Source organism: Podarcis melisellensis (genome assembly GCF_964234715.1).
Source record: "Podarcis melisellensis genome assembly, chromosome: 13".
Taxonomy (NCBI): domain Eukaryota; kingdom Metazoa; phylum Chordata; class Lepidosauria; order Squamata; family Lacertidae; genus Podarcis; species Podarcis melisellensis.
The window spans coordinates 36,541,011-36,559,629 of NC_138545.1; the positions used below are offsets into that span (position 1 = coordinate 36,541,011).

Here is an 18,619-nt window from a genome sequence, read left to right on the forward strand (position 1 = left end):
GCGTTTGAGAGGGATTTTAAACTGTGAGAGCAGCAGATGTTGTTTTATGCTGCTATGTGCCTCAGAATCAGTTCTGCAAATATTAGTCAGCCTCGTATATAAATTCATGTAAATATGTTCCAGTATACCAAGTAAAGCAATGTGTTATTTTAAACTTTTAAACCACGAGTTTTGCGCAGTCTTTTCTAGGAGGGGGGAAAAGAGAACTGTTTAAAAAGGGCCAAACGACTTGGGGAAACTTCCGCATAATTAAAGCATAATTGCCACAGAGCTCTCCTGCGCCACCAACAGCACAGCCTCTCCAGCCCCCTGAGTCCCAGAATGCAAATGATGTTGCTGAGGAACAGGCCAGACAGGCACAAAAGGAGGTTTCTGCCATAGCGGAAGATTACAGGGGCGAAGTCCTGACTCAGAGGGCTAGAGAGCAAAGGAGAGGCGTTTTCATCCCCAAAAAAGTTTTTGATTTGAGTTCCTACTGAAATGAGGCTGCATTTTAATGTTGTATTTTAATCTTGTTTTTAAGTTGTATTTCAATCAATTGTTTTTATATCTGGTGTTAGCTGCCCTGAACTCGGTCTTGGCTGTGGAGGGCGGGGTATAAATAAAATTTATTATTACTATTATTATTACAGTGGTACCTCAGGTTAAGTACTTAATTCGTTCTGGAGGTCCGTACTTAACCTGAAACTGTTCTTAACCTGAAGCACCACTTTAGCTAATGGGGCCTCCTGCTGCCGCCGCACCGCCGGAGCACAATTTCTGTTCTCATCCTGAAGCAAAGTTCTTAACCTGAAGCACTATTTCTGGGTTAGCGGAGTCTGTAACCTGAAGCATATGTAACCTGAGGTACCACTGTAGTATTATTATTATTTACGAGCTTTAATAAAGAAGCTACGGTAACTGCATGTTAGCCTCGAAGCTACGGTAACTGCATGTTAGCCTCTTTGGCCTGTGAGTGACCTGCTTGTCCTGTCAGCCTCTTGACAGTCCTTGAGCTCCGATAACGCCTCTTCGTTGTCTGGGCGGAGGATAGAGAGGGTGTAAAATTCATGTCTGTGGCTCCACCCAATTTTGCCTTTGACCCCGCCCACCGCAGCTATGTAGCCCCCAGATGGCTAAAGGAGCCACATGGCCCTCAGGTTAACAACCCCTGCATTGCACATTTTAAAAAAACAAAAAACACCAGTCATCATTTTCCATGGACATGACTTTATTCATTTAATACTTTTTAGGAATATATCTGTATAACTCTGAAACGTCAAGCTAAATATCTCAGGAGCAGGATTGCCCAGTTGCTACATGATGAAGAGCAGAGAAGAAAGAAAGTCGTCGCATAAATACTTTTTACAGGGAAATAATAAATATGCCATTTTAATCTTGGGAAATGCAGTTTTTCTGTTGCCAAGTCCACCAGTGGAAACAAATCCTAAAGGCCACACACACACATATATCTTACAAGTTGATGAAGCAGGAACAACTGGGGGAAGGGACATGCCCAGGTGCTGAATTTTGTCTTGTTTAAAGCAGGTTTGGAGTCCAGCAACATCTGGAAGGGCTGCCGATTCCGTATGGGCTATCCAGATGTTGATGCCTGGAGGATGCTAAAAGAATGGGAAGGGAGCACTAAACCAAGCGCAGCTGAGCTCATGTGCAGCACATGTTTCCCACTGCCAAATAACCGAGACTCGCACATCTGGATTTAGGGGGGAAGGTGTCCAAGTCGAGGGAATGAACTCCAAGGAGGCTTGAGGCCTGGGTGCTGCTCGTTTCAGAAACGGAAAATTACTTTAATTCCTGTTTCAGTGACGGCAGAATTGGCAACACGTTCAAAGTTCTCTGGATCAGCCATGAGACATCTAGAACTACGTAGGTCTCCAGTGGACAGAATATTGGTCTTCCTTGGGCTTCAAATCCTAGCTTGGCCATAAGTCTATTGGGTGCCTTCTGGCAAGTCAGTGTCTCTAAATATACCCACTTACTCAGGGGTCATCTTTTAACTTTTCCTCCTTCTCTTTCCAGGCACATGTCTGTGGTTTAAACTCTGATCTGAACATTTTGTCTGTCTGTGTGTGTGTGTGTGTGTGTGTGTGTGTTTGTCCTGGAGCTTTCCTTGCAAAAACCCGCTTTTTGGTGCTCAGTCGGAGCAAATGTCAAGCTGGGTTTTCTGCAGATTGCCATTTGCTCCGATTCAGCTTTAAAGAGCTGGTTTTTGAGGAAAATCTCTGGAGCAAAAAAAACAACAAAGGTGCTCAGACACGGAGCATTAAAGCATGGACCGTGCCTGCAAAGAGCAGAGGAAAGTTAAGTGTGATTCATCCCTAAGCCTTGCTGAAATCAGTGGGAATTACTTCTGAGAAGGCAAAACTAACACATATGGAGGAAGCCCCTTTTGACTGCAGTGAGACTTGCACCCATAGGCTCGGACTGCAAGCCTCGCTGGAGCAAAATGGGAATATCTACGACTTCCTGCACAAAAGGTTTGTATCGGGATATCACTCACAGCACTATGAGTGCAATGGTAATTCTTTATCGTTGGTTATTATTATTGTTGCTGCAGCAGAGAAAAGGTATTCTTCTATGTTTTAAAAGAAGGTTTCTAGCCCTCATTGTTGCAGAGAACAGCTTTTAAGCATCAGCTGTGTGTTGGCATTGTAGAAACAACATTCTAGTTCTAATCCAGATCAAAGGCTAGGAAGGGGGCGGGAAGTGGCAAATGCCTAAACCGACAAGCCACATTGTACTGAGTTGCACCAGATCAACGGCATCCTAAGAATCAACAAATGCTCAAGACAAACAAGGGAACACCAGGGTGGCTCCACGTGTGCCAAGGTTGACGCACCTGTTGATGAACGCATCACAAATGAAAGGAGTAACTCCATGGTGCAGACTTTAACTTCTGCACAGCTAGCATATCTGGTCCACATTTAGAAACCTATTTCCACAGATTGAATCCACTTGACTGGAGCAAATGAATCTGGGTCCCCTCTGTGTTCCTAAAAAACACCCCCAGCCCTAAAAGAAATATTTTTTTCTGCTACTTTGAGGACTAGAAACTTATTTTGCCTTTCCCTTTTTTAAAAAAAATTGGGACTCCCAGAATACTAGTAAAAGGCTGCTGCACGGTATATACTTTTTGATCCTAAAATAGCAAGCCACATTCAGCCTTCGAGCACCCTATATTTATATACAAGTCAGGCTCTGTACAATACTGCATGGTTTTAAAATCTCCCCCCCCCTCCATTCTTTCGGGTTTCCTGGTCCAGCTTGCCCCTGCAAAGTGAGCTGTCTGCAAAGACGTGCGTGCATTTGGCACTGTACAATAAGGCATGATTTCATTTTTAATTTTTTAAGTGTCCCATTTCTCCTGGTGAATGGAAGGGCAACCCAACAGATCACAGGACAGGAAGCAAATACGGTTAGCGCATAGTTCAGGCAATGCCGCGGCACAGCAAGGAGCGGCGCATTAATGTGCGACGTGTGAAGAAGCAAGGATAGCAAAGAAGGCGTGCAGGTGAGCACACACCTGGAGAGATGTCACCTGGTTCTAAACTGATGTTTGCTTTCGCAGAGAGGCGCCAGTCCTTTGTCAAACAGAGTCAGGGCAAGGAAAGGGAGGCAGCGGAACAAGTAGGCCCTGCTCACTCGCTTTGGCCTTTCGAATCACACCACCCCTTGCGGACCCTCTGAGCGACTCATCTCTCAGGCCTCCTCCAGCTCAGTTTCGCTCTGTCCATTCCCCCCACCCCACCCTTCACCTCTCTCCTCCGACCACCTTGAGGAGAGTCGGATAGCTTTTGGGCTGCATGAACCTCCAACCACGGCAGCGACCATGGAGACCCCTCGACACCACTCACTCCATTCCATGTTTATCCAGTCGCCATCAACAACAATGAAAAGAGAGGGCGGGCCATGCAGAAAACAAAAATCTGGGCTGGGCCTCACCAATGGCCCCTGCGCTTAGTAGGAGTTCTCCAGCTCTGGCTGGTTGGCCTTACTGCCCCTGACCCTGGAGAGACGTGGCTTTTTGTTCTTCTGGGGCCGGGCGGCCTCTTTGCTGAAGTCCTTGAGCTGGGAGCGGTTGTGGTAGCGGGTGTAGCGCTTGCACTTGCAAGCGGTGACGGCTCTGATCTTGATAGTCCGCAGCTCCTCGTCAGGGCAGGCCAGCTGGATGCGCTGGGAGCGGCTGTGCGCCGGGATGCAGCGGTAATCCAAAGCGTTCTGCCGCCACCATTTCCCCTTGCCGATGGAGTTGGGGAGGAGGTGGGAGGGGAGGCACTGGCCGGAACAGACCAGCTCCCTTAGCGGCTTGATGCTGCGGCACAGACCGTCAGTGATGTAGCGGGTCGAGTATGTTTCCCGGCAGCTGAACTCCAGTGGTTCTAAGAGAGAAAGAAGGATGGGTTGTTTTTTGCGGAACAGTCGAATTACTGCATGAAGGGGTTAATACTATAGAGTTAGCTGCCCTGTCAGGCTCAGCTAGGTTGCTTCTCCTCACCTTGGGAGGAGGGTAATCAAACCTATTGTTTCCCATCAGTAGCCCCACCAACTACTAGGATCTTTGGGCCTGCACATTTTTGGATTTTGTCCCACCTACAACCAGTATGCAGTCACTTCCCCCGAAAGAAATGCAGGCTTCGATCCTGAAAATATTCCACACCCGTCCACACGGCACTAGATGCTCTGAATGAGCACAAAACCAGCCGTCAAAGTCGTCAGTGGATTCTATCTGATTTGCTATTTGGCAGGAGTCAAATAGAGTTTTCTACGCACCACTAAAGTTCTGGCCAGTCGGTGAGCTCACCTGACAGGGCATCAGTTAGCCTATTCCAAGTTCAGAAAAAGAACAGCTGTACCACTGAGCTGTTCCACTTCAGACCAATGGAGGGCGCTCAATGGCTGAATGCTCTTTAATTAAAAAAAGCCTTAATACATTAAAAATATGTGGAGTGGAGGGAGTAGTGAGAGATTACCTGGAACCCGCTACAGACTAACTGTAAACCACTTGGAGCTTTTTCCCCGCCTCTTACAATTAGCAATATATACATTTTATTAAACCCACCGGCAGGCTGAAGTGGTACAACCCAGAAACAGGTTTGCCACCTCCTCACCTGCTATTTCAGAACTAGGCCTTAGGCAGATTCTACAGGACCTTGGAGAGCTCCTCAGGGGGAAGCAGGTGTGGCTCCAACAATGACCAGATGTCAACAGGGAATATGAACCCCCCTTCTCCAGGGCAGAACAAAACATTGGAGTGAAACTTGGATGGCTGTAAATGGAATTTAGATAAATCCCTGGAGGATAAGGCTATGAATGGCTACTAGCGATGATTTTCCAACATTGTAAGTGGTGTGCTTCTGAATACTAGTTACTGGGGAGCGTACTGTCACACTCAGGACCTGCTTGTGGGCTTCCTATAGTTATTTGGCTGGCCCCTGTGAGAACAGGAAGCTGCCTAGGGAACCAGGCAGAGGGCCTTCTCAGTAGTGGCACCCGTCCTGTGGAATGCCCTCCCACCAGATGTCAAAGAAATAAACAACTATCTGACTTTTAGAAGACATCTGAAGGCAGCCCTGTTTAGGGAAGCTTTTAATATTTGATGAATTATTGTATTTTAATATTTTGCTGGAAGCTGCCCAGAGTGATTGGGGAAACCCAGCTAGATAGGCGGGGTATTATCATCATCATTATCATCATCTTTAATAATAATAATAATTTATTATTTATACCCCGCCCATCTGGCTGAGTCTCCCCAGCCACTCTGGGCAGCTTCCAATAGAGTGTTAAAAACAATACAGCATCAACTATTAAAAACTTCCCTAAACAGGGCTGCCTTCAGATGTCTTTTAAAGATAAGATAGCTACTTGTTTCCTTCACATCTGAAGGGAGGGCGTTCCACAGGGCGGGCGCCACCACCAAGAAGGCCCTCTGTCTGGTTCCCTGTAACCTCACTTCTCGCAATGAGGGAACCGTCAGAAGGCCCTCGGTGCTGGATCTCAGTGTCTGGGCTGAACGATGGGGGTGGAGACCTTCTTTGGCCTGATCCAGTGGGGCTCTTCTTATGTACTTAGATTCTCTTCGTCAAGAGAGCCCCATAGATTGTTCAACCTTAGACTGGCCCTCCAACTAATTTGGAAAATGTGGAGTCTCAGAAGGCAGTCTCTGGCTTGCATTTTTGCAGGCCTCTGAGTAATAGGACAGCACAATGCCCATCCAGAAATTGGACTCAGCCAAAAACTTTGATGTAACTTGCCCAAAAAAAAAAGAGGAAGGAGATCATTCAATGGGAATGTGAAGGCGTAGGGGCTGTGAAGGATCCAAAGCAGCCCTCAATCCCTTTAACAACAACAACAAAAATCAGCAAGGAGTGATATGCAGATAGGCTACACAAAAGATTTGTTTCTAAAAGGGGAGCTGTTCTGATAACGGAGAAACAGGTATAGTTATGACCCAGAGGAAGAACATTCTAGAATTGCTTGCTCAGCCCAATTTCAGGAAGGTGACAGTTTCCTAAGCAAAGTATGAGCTTCCCCCATGCGGACAGAAGCAGGAAGTGGGCTGATAATCCGAGACAGATCATGAGAAGGAGCTTGCGAGTGTGCCAACTTCTCATGCGGTTTTTGGTGACAAGATCCCACAGACACACATTGTCAGAGGGCTGTCACTTACGCCTCGAAGCAGCCGCACACTCCGGGCCAAGCGAGAAGTCACTTTCATTGCACGAATAGCAACGGCACCTGCTTGTATTTTTATTTTATTTTTTAATTTAGCAATTGGCATTGTGGGGAGGGCAGGGTTTTCATCAGGACCACAGGGCGTGGGGAAGAGGAGGTTTGAGCCTTCCCTCCCCAGCTGCAGTCCTGACAGGGAACCCCCTCCTCTGCACACACAAGTGGAAAAGAGAACAAGGCTTCTGCACCTCCATGTAGCTACAAGCTTGTCATGCAAAGCCTAACCAAGTATATGGTTCTGTTCTATGGTACAAGATAGCTCAGACCTTGATCCCCAGGGCTCCTTGCAATTCTGTGATTCTAACCCTTGTCCTCTTGTGATTGAGGGGAGAGCAGGATCCTGTGGGTTGCTGCCAATACTGGTCCTACTCAGAGTAAGCCCATTAAAGGACACGGCTCACTTCGGTTCATTAATTGCAACGGGTTTGCTCCTAGTTGGCTACAACCCTGTGCAGTAGGATTTTTGCAAGGATATCAAAGTTAGGATTCACACACACACACACACACAGAGAGAGAGAGAGAGAGAGAGAGAGAGAGAGAGAGAGAGAGAGAGAGAGAGAGAGAGAGAGATGTTTTTAGAAGGGGCTCAATCCCACCGCCCTGAGATTAAGAGTCTCATAGTCTACAGGCTGAGCTATTCCAGATCAAATCCCCATTTCCAGCTACATTTCCAGGTGCTTGAGTCCAGGTCGTGGAGAAAACAGGAACTTTCATACATCAGCAACCTCAAAATGGAATGAGTTACATCTAGGGTGCGCCCAAAAGGCTTTTTTTGCATCAGTTCTCCCTCTCATATTTTATAATGGGACCAAAATAAAGGGGAAACAAACAGTAGTTTTGTTTTCCCCATCTGCAAACTGTATGAGTCGGAATTACTTTATGAGTAGGACCCCCTTCTCTCACCCTGTCATGGCAAGGCACATGCTGTGTGCTCATCCATGCACAGATCTGTTTTTCAGGCGAAGTAGCTCAGTCAGTCAGTCCTTCCCACCCAGCCTGCCATTTCTAGCAAGTTTGTGGGGAGCAGCCTTCTAGTTTGGCACGGGACATTGCAAAGAGCACCACGATGTAGTTCATAAGGATTGGGAAATAGGTTGGTTTCGGTTTTTCCAATCTCCAGATCTCCACATCAGTTAGCAATTTTTTTCTCATGAAAATTCACAAGTATTTTAATGCAAATATCTTCTAATGCTTTTTTGTTGTTTTTGCAAAATCAGCCCTTTTGCACACTTATCTGAAGAGCAGCACTGCAAAATTCAGAGCAGTACAATTTTTTTTAAAACTTCCTATATTTCGCATCTTGTTTCAGAGAATGTGAATTAAGTAGGTTCGTCTTTAAATGCAAATTGAATCCAATTTCTCCTCCACCCCTAGAGGTCAGAACATCATACTGTCTCATTGCAAAACCTGTAAATAGATCCCTAATTGAAGATCCCATCCCGCAATACTCCGCAGTGTTCATGGGTCATATTTCAGGACAAATTGCTACCTTCTTAAGAGCATTTTCACACATGTCCTTTGGCAAGCGTTAATGTTACGATCTAATCATTGATCTTGCAGGACAGGAAGCAGAGGAGACATGCTTGCAATGCCAACAAACATTCTGGCCAAATAGGTTTTATGTTTAACAAAATCTGGTCGAAACAAAAGCCGCTTTTAAGTCTCACGGATGAAAACGGCTACTGGGGGACCAAATGGCTGTAAAAAATTATTGGCCCATGAAGTGTGAAAGCTTTCATGTTACACAGAGCTCCTTTGCTAGGGGACAGTTCTTGGCTGTGTGCAACAAGCAAGGCAGATTACAAGAGGCAGAAGGTGTGGTCTTGAAGGCACGTTGTGTTGCAGGGACCTTCCTGAAACAAAGCGGGTCAGGATCTAGTCCTGGGAGACCACGTGGGGCTGTCCTAGTCCCAAGGAATGGTCTGAAGGCAGGTTGTGCTACAGCCTTCATGAAGGCAAGCAGATAGCTCAGGTGGTAGAGCATGAGGCTCTTAATCTCAGGGTCCTGGGTTTGAAACCCACGTTGGGCGAAAGATTCTTGCATTACAGAGGGTTGTACCTTCCAACTCTTCTATGATTCTGTACGGATCTGTGTCTGACCAGTGCCTGGGCGGGAGACCACCTGCGAAGACTGCACAATGCTGCCTTTCGTAGGGTAAATCAATGTAATTCCTGAAAAGTCATTTCAGGAGCCCAATCACTAAATCTTTAGCACCTGTGGTGGGGTGGGACCATAGCTCAGGGGAGAAAGCACAGGCTCTGCGTGCCAACCACTCCAGGTTCAATTCCCAGCTCCTCCAGGGAAAGGATCTCAGGTTGCAGGGGAAAGGTCCGTTGCTTAGAAGCAGAGCAATTGCTTTCCTCCTGAGTGCGATTCCCAGCATCCCTGGACAGCTGCTACTGGTCCATGTGAACAATGCTGAGCCAATGGTCTGACTCCATAGAAGGCACCTTCTGCTGTTCCTCCTCCGATCCCAGCTAATGGGAAATTCCTCTGCCTTCACCTAGAGACCCTGGAGAGCTCCTGCGAGGCAAAGCTCACAGATAGCTCAGCTGGTAAGAGCATGAGACTCTTGATCTCAGGGTTGGGGGTTCGAACCCCGCATTGGGCAAAAGTTACCTGCATTGCAGAGGGGTGGACTTAGATGACCTTGGCGTCCCTTCCAACTCTATAAAAATGAAAACCAGGGATGGTGGCACCTGTTGGCTTCCAGATCCTGATGGACTCCAACTGCTATCATCCTGGACCACTGGGAATGATGTGAGTTGGAGTCCGACCACATCTGTGTCACCACAGGTTTTCCCTTATCCGTGGAACAACATCAAATGTGTGCACTAACCTGCAGCAAATGGTACCTGCTTGCTCTGCTACAACAGCCAGCTAGAGATGCCCACACACCTGAGAACTAGAAGAAGTTGCTTTCTCTTTCTCTCTGTTTATATATTGTTTTCCTTACCTGTCCTGCCCAGGGCAACTTGCAGGTGCCTCTCTCCTTGCTGCGCCCGGTTGTTCATGGTATCGTTGTCACTCTGGACGTACGGCTGCTCGGCCGGTGGCTCGGTATTCTCTGGGAAGTCGGGCACGATCTCCGTGGCATCGTTTTTAAGCACCTGCCAGCCTCGCCCCGAAGGGAGGAAGACTTGGAAGAAGATGCAGAAAGAGCAGAGAGCCTGAGACGTTTGCATGTTCAGGCCAGGCAGCAGTGAGGAAGGCTGTGGGAGAGATGCCTTTCGGTCTTCTTGTCCTCTTGGAGCCTAAGCGATGCAAAACCAAGGCCTCCTTTTTAAATTCCTTCTTAGAAACCGGCCGGCCAATGGCAAGGGAGTGGGAGGGGCCAGGGGTGTGTAGGGGTGTTGAGTGGGGTGTTTGAAGATTCATTCATGCCAATTTGTCTGTGGAGAGAGAGAGAGACAGAGGAATTTGAGGGAGGGGGGAGCTGCGGTTGCAGCATCTACAAATTCTGTTTACCCTCACCCAAGCTTTTCTTGTTTGCTTCTTTCAAGGAAAGAAAAACTGGCAAGGCTCGGACTATGAGTAGGTTGTCATGGTCTGTATAGATCTGCCAGACATTTCTCCTGCTGCTTGGACAAAAAAAAAAAGTGAAATAAAACAAAACTTTTTTCTTCTTTTTTTGGCTGCCTGGACTCCAGCGAGTTTTCTGAATGGTTTAGAGCTTAGATTGCAGAGTCTCCCGATCATAATCCTAGAACTGAAAAGTATGAAGGGATGAGAAAACTGTGTTGAGAAAACTGCATACAAGCCCAGATTGGGAAACTGATACACCTACGATTTTCAAGCAGTTATCGTGTGCTCGACATAGCTCTCTGGAGACAAAATGCAGCCCAAACTTAATCCTCTTGGGCCAGTCTGACAGGCAATTCTCCTATTTAAACAAAAGTCTCCTTCTGACCCAAGGATCCTGATGGAAGATCATTTTTAGCAGAAATTCCACTTGGTGCCAGAGGAGAGAAATTCCCAAGGGATTAAGAATATAAAACAATGGTAAGAATACTGGAAGGGATGCGGATGGCGCTGTGGGTTAAACCACAGAGCCTAGGGCTTGCCGATCAGAAGGTCGGCGGTTCAAATCCCCGCCACGGGGTGAGCTCCCGTTGCTCGGTCCCTGCTCCTGCCAACCCAGCAGTTCGAAAGCAGGTCAAAGTGCAAGTAGATAAATAGGTACCGCTCCAGCAGGAACGGCGTTTCCGTGCACTGCTCTGGTTCGCCAGAAGCGGCTCAGTCATGCTGGCCACATGACCCGGAAGCTGTACGCTGGCTCCCTCGGCCAATAAAGCAAGATGAGCACCGCAACCCCAGAGTCGGTCATGACTGGACCTAATGGTCAAGGGTCCCTTTTCCTTTAAGAATACTGGAAGCGGCCTTATATTCATAGAATCATAGAACTGCAGAGTTGGAAGACACCCAAGGGTCATCTAGACCAACCCCATGCAATGGAAGAATCTCAGCTAAAGCATCCATAACAGATGGCCACTCAACCTCCGCTTAAAATACCCTCCAAGGAAGGAGAGCCCACCACTTCTCTGTTCTCCTCAGCTCTTACTGTCAGAAAGTTCTTCCCAGTGTTTAGTCAGAATTGACTTTCTTGTAGTTTGAAGTGATGGGTTCGAGTCCTGCCTATATTGAGTCTATCTGTCTGCACTGATTGGCAGCAGTTCTCCAGGATTTCAGAAAAGGACTTTCCCCCGATCCTATTTAGAACCGCCAGGGAAGCAGATATTCTACTGCTGAACAACTTCTCCAGAGTTCTACTGGGCCGGACACACGGTTCAGCTCCTTTAGCCTCCTATTTCTCACAATGACCAACCTGACGTGCTTGTGGGAATCCTGCAAACCACTTATATTCTCTCCCGCCCCCCTATCGCCTCTGAACGTGGTAGCCCCAAAGCATCTCAGCTCCCAGGAGCTGGCGCCCCTGATCTATCATAAACATATTGGCCGCCTTTTCTGTAAACCAGTGTATGCAAAGATGAATCTAGGTCTCCATTTGGGTACTGATTTCATTCATTTCCAGTGCATACGTTCTTCTTGTTCCTAAAGTGCTGAGCTTTGCGGAGTGTGTGTGTATCATTTTACATCAAAAAAGATATAATTTCACTTCAAATTCCAGTACCTCATTTTGACCTCCCTCTCCTCCCCTTTCTGCGGTTGCTTATGTTCATAATCTTAGCTGCATCTCCTAATTTAAGCCTAATTATTATCCCATACATTCAAGATTACTATTTTCTCACTGCATGTCTTTGCATTAACCCTGCTAATGATTGCATCTGTTTACAATAATTTCTAAAACACCCAATAAACGATTTCCACTCTAAATTAAAAGAGTCTTGAATCATCTTGATTTCTTAGTCTTCCAGCAAGTTTCGCCATTTCTGCATATTCCAATAGATTTGCTGCCATTCTTTTTTGATCGAGACATTGTCTTCTTTCCATTTTGGGGGGCAAATACCATACAAGCTGCTGTGGTCGCACACGTAAATAAGTTTTTATAATATTCAGATATCTCTAATCCCAATATCCCAAAAAGAAAAGCCTCTGTTTTCTTAGAAAAGGTTACGAGCTTTGAGGGGTTTTATGTACCGGTATTTTGCCTCCATTCTGAAGGAAATCAGCCCTGAGTGCTCACTGGAAGGACAGATCGTGAAGCTGAGGCTCCAATACTTTGGCCACCTAAGGAGAAGAGAAGACTCCCTGGAAAAGACCCTGATATTGGGAAAGATGGAGGGCACAAGGAGAAGGGGATGACAGAGGACGAGATGGTTGGACAGTGATCTCAAAGCTACCAGCATGAGTTTGACCAAACTGCGGGAGGCAGTGGAAGACAGGAGTGCCCGGTGTGCTCTGGTCCATGGGGTCACGAAGAGTCGGACACAACTAAACGACTAAACAACAACAAAATGTCTTTTGCCGCTGCTGTTTCTCAGTAGACATGCAGCTTGCAAAATGGCATCCATGAGTAGATTGACACACGAGGGAGATCTTAAAATAATATTGTCACCGGAAGAAATTAGACAACTGGTGAATGTCTGCCACAAATGTGAGAGCGGAGAAGGATTTGATCAGGATAATGGGGGGGGGGGGGAGATCTCAGTCCAGAATTTCAGATCAGCCTTCTGCCTCTTTAATGGAGGCCGAGCCTTTTTGGAGAGGAAGACCCCCCAAGTGGTGAACAATGGGCCAAACTAAATGTTATGTTAATTTTGTGGCTTGCCCTTTTTTCTTTCAAAGGTGGAAGGCTAATCCAGATCTGGATTCTGGCGTGGGGCTTGGAGGAGGAGGGGGAGAGCGACTTTCTGAAATAATGTTTTGGAAGATAATTGGCCGGGGGCCCCAAACTATCCATGCTTTACATGTGAATTGGCTCTGTTGCTTCTTTCATACTTTGTGAGCTACGCGACCGTTCAGGAGTCAGATTTTCTCCGCGACCATGCCGGAATATCTATATTCTCTTTCCCCACAGTTTAGGTGAAGCTTTTTTCCGTTTGCGCTGCATGTGAATCATCAGGATTGAGCAAAGGAATGTGAAAGCTTTTCCAGTCACACAGAACACTTCATCAGAAGACCCCACACAAAGGCTATGTTGTTAGTGAAAGGAAACAGCACTCCCAGCTATGGATAGGCAGTTATGTTCTAGCTACCTCCTCCCACCCACCCTGATTTCACCACTTCATTTGGTAGCCCCAGGCAAGCCACTAATCTCTAAAGTTAAAACCATCCTATCTGTAATATGGGGGCAACATTAGCCTACCTTACAGGTTTGTTGTAAGGCTCACTGAGATAAAGAGCTGTGGACGCTCAGGAACATGCTACATTATTATAATTATTGTTTTTACTGCTAACGGGAGGAAAAGGAGCATAAGTTTTTCATCCTCAAAGAATCATAGAATTGTAGTGTTAGAAGCAGGGCCAGATTTAGGTCTGATGAGGCCCTAAGCTACTGAAGGCAATGGGGCCCTTTATATATCCAGCTGTCCTTTGTCGACAACAAATTGTCACTGTTTCTTGTGTTGAATATATGCTATATGGTAATTTATAGACCTCATAGGTATCTAAAGCCATTTGCACATAACAAATAGGAGCCTACACAACACAAAACGCAGTTGCTGTATGTAGGTTTTATTTTATTTGTTTTTTATCTTATATTTTGGAAATGTACATCCAGTTTTTTCCTTTAAATTTTTTTGGGGGTCCCAAGAGAGTGGGACCCTAAGCTATAGTTTGTTTAGCTTATACATAAATCAGACACTGGTTGGAAGGGACCACAGGTCATACCCACTTCAGTGCAAGAATCTTTAACCCAACATGGGGCTTGAACCCTTGACCATGAGATTAAGAGCCTGGATAGCTCAATTGGCTAGAGTGTGGTGCTGATAATGCCAAAGTTGCGGGTTCGATTCCTGCATTGCAGGGGGTTGGACTAGATGATCCTCAGGGTCCCTTCCCGCTCTACAATTCTGTGCTTCTAAGAGGCTCATGCTCCACCAATGGAGCTCATCTAGGGTTTCAACAACAAACTTGATTTCATTGTCCATTTGCAAAGTTTAAACTAGCTTTGGATAATCTAGTGCACTTACTGGGGAAGATTCATGATGTGTCTAGTTACAGCACAAAACTCTTAAACGTGCGGAGAAAGAGTTAAAAACAACTTTTGTTTTTTAAAAAAACCAGAAGCTTTTCTTTTGGGAATTATAGGGACAGAGCTACCTAAATTGTATAGAAATTTATTTATGTATGCTACTGCAGCTTGCCCAAAAGTTGAAAGGAGCAGAGGTCCCAGCAAAGGAAGAATGGATACAAAAACTTACTGAATATGCAGAAATGGCGAAACTTCCCGGAAGACTAAGGAATCAAGATGTTATAAAAAGATAACAAACTTTTTCCATAAAAGAATGGAAATGGTTTGTTGAATATTTACAAATCAATTGCAAACAGATAAAAAACATTGGCAGGATTATTGTAACAACCTGCAGTTTCATAAGAGTATATATTTAAAGTAAATAATCAAATGAGCAAATTAAATGAATTTGGATATGCAGAAGATATTTTAAAAATACATTTAAAGGACCACAGAAAGAGGGGGAAGCAAGTCAAACTTTGAAATGTTAAATTGATTGTTAAACTGATGAAATGTATAAACTTGAAAAGTATAAATTAAAACATTAAAGCACAGGCTGTCATCTTCGAAACTCTCACAGCTACGGATTGTCAGAGTGCTGGCTTCAGCATGTGGACCTGAGCTCTCCCTAGGTATTGGCTTTGCTGCCGATTAAAAGGCCAGCACAAAAACCCCTGCAGGCAAATAGGTGGAGAGATGGTATAGGTAAAGGGACCCCTGACCATTAGATCCAGTTGTTGCCGAATCTGGGGTTGTGGCGCTCATCTCGCTTTATTGGCCGAGGGAGCCAGCGTACAGCTTCCGGGTCATGTGGCCAGCAGGACTAAGCCGCTTCTGGCGAACCAGAGCAGCACACGGAAATGCCATTTACCTTCCCGCTGGAGCGGTACCTATTTATCTACTTGCACTTTGACGTGCTAGGTTGGCAGGAGCAGGGACCGAGCAACGGGAACTCACCCCGTGGCGGGGATTCGAACCGCCGACCTTCTGATCGGCAAGCCCTAGGCTCTGTGGTTTAACCCACAGTGCCACCTGCGTCCCGGAGAGATGGTAGGAAAGGGTTAATCAGAGATGCGCATGAGCACAGTATGCAAATGACATGTGCATTTGCATTAACATTGGATGTGGCTGTCGGATGACAGGGAGACAGGAATGGGAGATATTACACTCAAAGCAATATTACTATAGACTCAATAATTCCCTGGTCAGGTGGATTGGAGTTTGACTATGCTCAGCAAAGGACTGGTGCATATTTTATTTTTCCCTGATCAGAGCTTGAAAAGTCATTGAGAAACAAACTATGTTACACAGCTGTCCAGGATCACATCTACACCATACCTGTCAGGAGCGAGCCAGCAGTAAATCACACCATGCAAATTGGAATTCACTCTTTATTAGCAGGAACACGATCTGCACAGGAGTGAGCTCATCCCTGGTGGTGGTGCTTCCATGAAAATGCTCTGTTGGTAGAGCATGAGACTTAACCTTTGTGGGTTCAAGCTCCAGGGGGGTTAGACTCGATGGCCCTTGTGGTCCCTTCCAACTCTACAGTTCCATGATTCTGTGTGACTCGAGGGTGATGAGCACCTCTGAACATGTGCAGAGAGCTTTCGCTGAATAAACTCGCCTTCACTCATTTTCCGATAGCTGATCTTTAGGTAGCGAAAACAACACCTCCACAAACAAGAGCACGATATTGTTTCATCAGCAGATGTCCCGTGGGGTCCCATCCAATTCTACCATTCATCTGGGGCTGAAAGAAGAGTTTCCCATTCAGGATATGGTTTTAAGTCTAGGGAACCAGCAGCCCTCCAGGTGGTGTTGGGCTCCTGAACCCTCATCAGCCACAGCTAAGCTGGTTCATGGTCAGGGATGGAAGCTAGTCGTAAAACACTGGAAGGCCCATCGAATCATAGAATGGTGGAGTTGGAAGGGACCCCAAGGGTCATCTAGTCCAACCCATTGCAATGCAAGAATGCATAGGTTAATAATGATGATGATGGTGATGATGATGATGATACCCTGCCCATCTGGCTAGGTTTCCCCAACCACTCTGGGCGGCTCCCAAGAGAATATTAAAAACATGACAAAACATCAAACTTTAAAAACTTCCCTAAACAGGGCTGCCTTCAGATGTCTTCTAAAAGTCAGATAGTTGTTTATTTCCTTGACATCTGGTGGGAGGGTGTTCCACAGGGTGGACACCACCACCAAGAAGGCCCTCTGCTTGGTTCCCTGTAACCTCACTTCTCACAGTGAGGGAACTGCCAGAAGGCCCTCGGAGCTGGACCTCAGTGTCCGGGCTGAATGATGGGGGTGGAGATGCTCCTTCAGGTATACTGGGCTGAGGCCGTTTAGGGCTTTAAAGGTCAGCAGCAACACTTTGAAGGGTGCTCAGAATTCCCTGCATTAGACCTAAAACCACATCTGGAGAACTCAAAAGGCTTGTTTACCATCTCTTATCCTTCTCTCAAGTGGTGCTATCAGGCCAGGAATTGCAGGGCAGAAGTCCAGGTCACCATTCAGGGGAAGGGCCAAGGTGGTCCTGAAATGCAACGAGGCAGGCTTGCCCCATTGTGGTGGCAAATAAAACAGCTTTCATTACCATCTAAAGCAGCTTTGGAGAACCAGTGGCCCTACAAAAGTTGTTGGATTCCCAACTCCTAGCATGGCCGATGGGCCATGATAACAGAAATCATAATAATTCAGTGACACCTGGAAGACACCCCACTCCGTTTCAGTAAACACATTTGTGTGCAATATATAGTCCTAGCATAGCCCTCGGTAGCAGCTGCTTCGGACTTCCTCCTTTCAAAATATAGGCTCTCTCTCCCTCCTCCATCGTTACTAGAACCTGTCCTGATGTTTTGCATTATAGCTGTACTATATTCCCAGCTGAGATCCTGAAAGCAGATGTTTAATTTGTTCCGTTTCCCCCTCGCTGTCTCCTCTGTCCACCTTGCCCCAGACAGCTTCCCTTAGCGTTTATTTATCTGGGATTGTTCTCTCTACCCTCCCCGTTCCCAATGCACGCCCCCCCCACCCCCGTTTCCTGTTTTCTTCATGAATGGGGCTCCCTGTTTGTGCAACACGTCTCCGGAAACTGTCCCCTGATAGGATGCATTGTGGTGGCCAGCTTGGACATTTAAGCAAGCATTCCATCCCCATTGTTTCTTTCCCCCTATAGGACTGTGATCTGCGAAGCTCTGACTATAAGAACATAATTGCAGAAACCTAGCAGTGTCAGGGGTCCCTTTACCTTTACCGGACACGGGTGGCACTGTGGTCTAAACCACAGAGCCTAGGACTTGCTGATCAGAAGGTTGGCGGTTCAAATCCCCGCGACGGGTGAGCTCCCGTTGCTCAGTCCATGCTCCTGCCAACCTAGCAGTTCGGAAACACGTCAAAGTGCAAGTAGATAAATAGGTACCACTCCAGCAGGAAGGTAAATGGTGTTTCCATGCACTGCTCTGGTTCGCCAGAAGCTGCTTAGTCATGCTGGCCACATGACCCGGAAGCTGTCTGAGGACAAACGCCGGCTCCCTCGGCCTGAAAGTGAGATGAGCGCCGCAACCCCAGAGTCGTTCGCTACTGGACTTAACAGTCAGGGGTCCCTTTACCTTTAGTGTGGGGGGCTGAGTGGAGCCACACGCGTCACCAAGCAGAAGTTGTCTTATTTTGCACACACAACACGCAAATCCTTAAGGAAGTTTAACGTTCCCTATGAGTCTTTTATTAACTGTGCCTCCTGAGGGGAGATTACTTATAACACACACACACCTCCAGAGATGGAAGCACAGGCGCTTGGTTCTTTCCTTAATATTATTCCACATTTTCCAAGGCTGAGTATTAAAAGCAGGGGCCCAACCTCACCTTTAAAAAGACAACCTGTTGCTTCACCCTGAGGCATGCCTGGGCAGCTTTGCATTTTCTTGTAATTTAGTGTGGAGCCTGTTTTCCTTTCTCTAGGGCATTTGCGAGAGGAAAGTTAGCTACATTCCTAAATCCACCCCTGAAGCATTTTTTAAAAAAATGGGAAAATGCAATGCAGCACCCTTGAGCATCGTTCAATTAACTCTACTGCAGTGCGAAAGCATTTTAAATGGATGCCAATTTAAATGGAATTCCTGGGGCAACCCAATCGGATGGGCGGGGTATTATTATTATCATTATTGTTATTATTGTACAGAACACACCTATTTTCATCAGACAAATGTTTGCACCCATGAGAAGCACTGTCCCTAGATCGGCATCAG

The 18,619-nt window shown here is 46.4% G+C and overlaps 2 protein-coding genes across 2 annotated transcripts in view; one reads left to right on the forward strand and one right to left on the reverse strand.

Moving 5' to 3' along the window:
• Nucleotides 1-18,619, forward strand: part of LOC309354179 (G protein-activated inward rectifier potassium channel 1-like) — a 230,459-nt gene that overhangs the window by 9,364 nt on the left and 202,476 nt on the right. The window lies entirely within an intron of this gene.
• SOST (sclerostin) lies at nt 1,199-10,140 on the reverse strand. Its single transcript, XM_081884463.1, has 2 exons — nt 9,687-10,140; nt 1,199-4,379 (listed from the first exon to the last, which is right to left on the reverse strand). Exons 1-2 carry the CDS (start codon nt 9,913-9,915, stop codon nt 3,958-3,960), a joined length of 651 nt encoding a protein of 216 aa, XP_081740589.1. The 5' UTR covers nt 9,916-10,140; the 3' UTR covers nt 1,199-3,957.

Coding starts and splice junctions, on each gene's coding strand:
- SOST (XM_081884463.1), bottom strand. CDS start 9,915: ATGCAAACGTCTCAGGCTCTCTGCTCTTTCTGCATCTTCTTCCAAGTC. Junction 4,380..9,686: donor AGTTGCCCTGGGCAGGACAG/GTAAGGAAAACA, acceptor TTTCTCTCTTAG/AACCACTGGAGTTCAGCTGC.